This window comes from Echinops telfairi, unplaced genomic scaffold (genome assembly GCF_000313985.2).
Source record: "Echinops telfairi isolate 266 unplaced genomic scaffold, ASM31398v2 ScPeMD7_9;HRSCAF=40, whole genome shotgun sequence".
Taxonomy (NCBI): Eukaryota; Metazoa; Chordata; class Mammalia; order Afrosoricida; family Tenrecidae; genus Echinops; species Echinops telfairi.
In genome coordinates, this window is record NW_022103906.1 from 57,296,113 (window position 1) to 57,299,694 (window position 3,582).

The window sequence follows — 3,582 nt, forward strand, 5'->3', positions numbered from 1 at the left end:
GTGTGAGAGAGAGAGAGAGAGAGAGAGAGAGAGAGAGAGAGGGAGAGAGAGAGAAACACAGTATCAAGGCATCCCAGGCCAGTCCAAATCAAGACCATGGGTCCAATGCGACTCTGAGCTTTCTTCACATTCATGTGGCACAGTGGTTCTCAACCTTCCTCATGCTGCGACCCTTTCATACCTCATGTTGTGTGACCCCAACCATAACATTATTTTCATTGCTACGTCATAACTGTAATTTTGCTAGTTATGAATCTTAATGTAAATATCTGATAAGAAGTATTTTCATTGTTATAAATTGAACATAATTAAAACCGTAGTGATTAATCACAAAAACTATGTAATTATATATTATGAAATTTATTTCTAATGACAAGTAAATGAATTTTTGTCTTAAAGCATTGTGTAGCATGGGTAACATTCTTAATATGACAACAGTAAACTACATTCTACATTTTGCAACAGTATGCACAAAAAGCCAACGTCTTGGTTCTTAAGACCATCAGAAATGTTTTCCGATGGTCTTAGGTCACCCCTGTGAAAGGGTCATTCGACCCCCCCAGGGGTCACGACCCACAGGTTGAGAATCGCTGATGTAGCAGAAGGCTGATGATGCAGAAATATGAAGGGTGATCCAGGAAGATCACAGGCTATTGGATGCAGAGTTGGGTGGATTCAAAGCCAGTGGGAGCAATGGTTAAGGTGCTAATAGCTTCCAGGTTGGCCCCCAGGGTCAACAGCCCACATAGATCCACCCCAGAGGTAGACACCAAGTTCCAGCAAGGTAGGGAGTGGGGGAGCAAAGGGGCAGAGGCAGAGAGAGAGGTTCCTTGTTAAAAGAAACGTTTATTAAAAGGTCACATCTCCAAAGAGGATAGGTTGAACTGCACCCCTACCCTTTCACAGAAGTGCAAGTTGACATCAAATCTTATTGCCACATGGATCGAGGCAGTGTGTGAATAGAACAAGGGAATCTTATTAACAGCCTACGATATACAGATGACATAACTTTTCTTGATGAAAGTGAGGACTTGAAGCACTTGTTGTTAGAAGTCAAGGATTGCAGCCTTCAGTATGGATTACAACTCAACATCAGGAAGACCGAAATCCTCACAATTGGACCAGCAGGTATCATACTGATAAATGAAAATATTTCATCTTGCTTGGATCCACAATCAGTGTTCTTGGAAGCAGCAATCAAGAGATTGAATGGCACCTTGTATTGGATAAATATGCTCCACAAGTCCTCCTTAAAGTATTGAAAACAAAAGGAGTTACTGTGAGGATTAAATGGTCTTGATCTAAGCCATAGTATTTTCACTTGCCTCATATGCATATGAAAGTTGGACATTAAATAAGGAGGACTGTAGAAGAATTGATGGTGATGGTAAAGAATATTGAAAGTGCCATGGATGGCCAAAAGAAACACCAATGTCTTGGAAGTAGTATAGCTGGTATACTCCTTTAAAGCAAGCATGGAGAGGCCTCATCTTACATATTTTGGAGAATTGTTAGGAAAGACTAGTCCCTGGAGGACATCATGCTTGAAAAAGGGGCCACAAAAAAGAGGAAGGGCTTCCACTCAAGTACTTACTCAATGCAAGAACATGTTCTATTAAATTGACATTCCATGATGCACACTTTCCCAACACAATTGCTGAAGAAAAATGTGTGCATAAGTAAATGTGAAGAAAGCTGATCGTGCCTGGCTATCCAAAGATATAGTGACTGGGGTCTTAAAGGCTTGAAGGTAAACAAGCGGCCATCTAGCTCAGAAGCAACAAAGCCCCACATGGAAGAAGCACACCAGCCTGTGCGACTACGAGCTGTCGAAGGGATCAGGTATCAAGCATCAAAGAAGAAAAAATCATATTGTCAATGAGGGTGAGTGCAGAGTGGAGACTCAAAGCCCATCGGTAGGCAACTGGACACCCCCTTACTGAAGGGTGGTGGGGAGATGAGCCAGTCAGGGTGCAGGGTATCAAAGATTAAACATACAACTTTCCTCTAGTTCTCCATTGCTTCCTCCCCACCTCCGCTATCATGATCCCAATTCTACCTTACAAATCTGGCTAGACCAGAGGATGTAGATTGTTACAGATAGCAACTGGAAACACAGGGAATCCAGGACAGATGACTCCTTCAGGACCAATGGTGAGAGTGGCAATGCCTGGAGGGTGGAGGGAATGTGGGGTGGAAAGGGGGAACCGATTACAAGAATCTACGTATAGCCTTCTCCCTGGGGGATGGACAGTAGAGAAGAGGGCGGGAGGACATCAAACAGTGTAACATGACAGAATAATAATTTATGAATTATGAAGGGTTGAGGGAGGCGGGAAGAGGAGCCGATATTAAGGGATCAAGTAGAAGGCAAACGTTTTGAGAATGATGACAACAAATGTACATATGTGCTTGACACAATGGATGGATGGATGCATTGTAATAAGAATTGTACGAGCCCCAATAAAATGATTTTTAAAAAGGCCCTTGACAAGATGGACTGACGCAGTGGCTGCAACAATGGGCAGCTGTGAGGGTGGAACAGGATTGGCCAGTCTTCTGTGCATAGGGTCTCTATGAGTCGGAACCAACTTGAGGGCACCTAGCCATACATCTATAATAGTATTTTTTATTGGAAAGCAATTTATTAAGGAAAAAGAATTAGTAATGGCATGAGAACGGAAAGTAAAATTGAGTCATTTTTCCCTTTGTGATTTCCATAACTAAATATAGAATTCAGAAGTTTTAAAACCTATCATATGTTTTCCCATTGCTTACTTGGAATTCCTATCTCTAAATTATAAAGTCATCTAGCATTTGGTTCCAGGATTCTCCTAACTGAACCTCATGTTACTCTTTAAATAATGTAATCCTGTACTGTATTAAAGCTTTTCCTTCTCTTCTAAATCTAGGGCTGGTGTGGATGGAAGGGCCCAGACTTTTGGAACAAGGATGCTTACTACAATTTATGCCTTCCTCAGCGACCACAGGTTATTTGAAATACCTTGGACTCAAAAGACTATATAGTAAAGTTAAGCTATACATTTGTCAATAAAGAGTAAGTTTCCCTTCAAATTCTGTTCTGGGTGTAATTTATGGTTTAAACTATGATGTTTTTCTTCATTGTTGTAAATAATGAACAAAGGAAATCATTCTTTAGACACGTCTTTAATAACTAAAAAGACAAGGCATGAACAACAAAAATATCAGCATGTAAAATACATGTATCTTTAAAAGTTATCTTCACCTGGAAGAAAATTTTCCTCTTGAGGAGTTATACACACTGAGCCAAAAGCTACAGCTGAGACCCAAGCACATCTCCATGAAGGCCTTCTCCCAGTCTCTTCCTCACCAGCACAACATCTGTTCCAAAACAGCAAGCACATATATACACATTGTTAGTGTTGTTAGTTGCCACCAGTCCTGACTCATGGGCCCCACCTGTGCAGAGCAGAACTGCCCCACAGGGCTTTCAGGGCTATGACCTGAAGCAGATCACTAGGCCTGTTTTCCACAGGCACCTCTGGGTGGGTGTGAACCACCCATCTTTGAGTTAGTGGCCCAGCACTAACCATGCGAAAA

At 41.7% G+C, this 3,582-nt stretch overlaps 2 protein-coding genes across 3 annotated transcripts in view; one reads left to right on the forward strand and one right to left on the reverse strand.

Moving 5' to 3' along the window:
- The window catches only part of UFSP2 (UFM1 specific peptidase 2), a 30,528-nt gene extending 27,453 nt beyond the window's left edge, over positions 1 to 3,075 (forward strand). For both annotated transcript variants that reach the window (XM_045286785.1, XM_045286784.1), the window contains exon 12: positions 2,913 to 3,075. In XM_045286785.1, the coding sequence (XP_045142720.1) occupies positions 2,913 to 2,999 (87 nt within the window). In that variant the 3' untranslated portion in view covers positions 3,000 to 3,075. The remainder of the gene's footprint in view (positions 1 to 2,912) is intronic.
- Positions 3,076 to 3,149: 74 nt separating this feature from the next.
- The window catches only part of ANKRD37 (ankyrin repeat domain 37), a 4,001-nt gene continuing 3,568 nt past the window's right edge, over positions 3,150 to 3,582 (reverse strand). The window contains exon 5 of the mRNA XM_045286569.1: positions 3,150 to 3,175. Coding sequence (XP_045142504.1) covers positions 3,150 to 3,175 — 26 coding nt within the window. The remainder of the gene's footprint in view (positions 3,176 to 3,582) is intronic.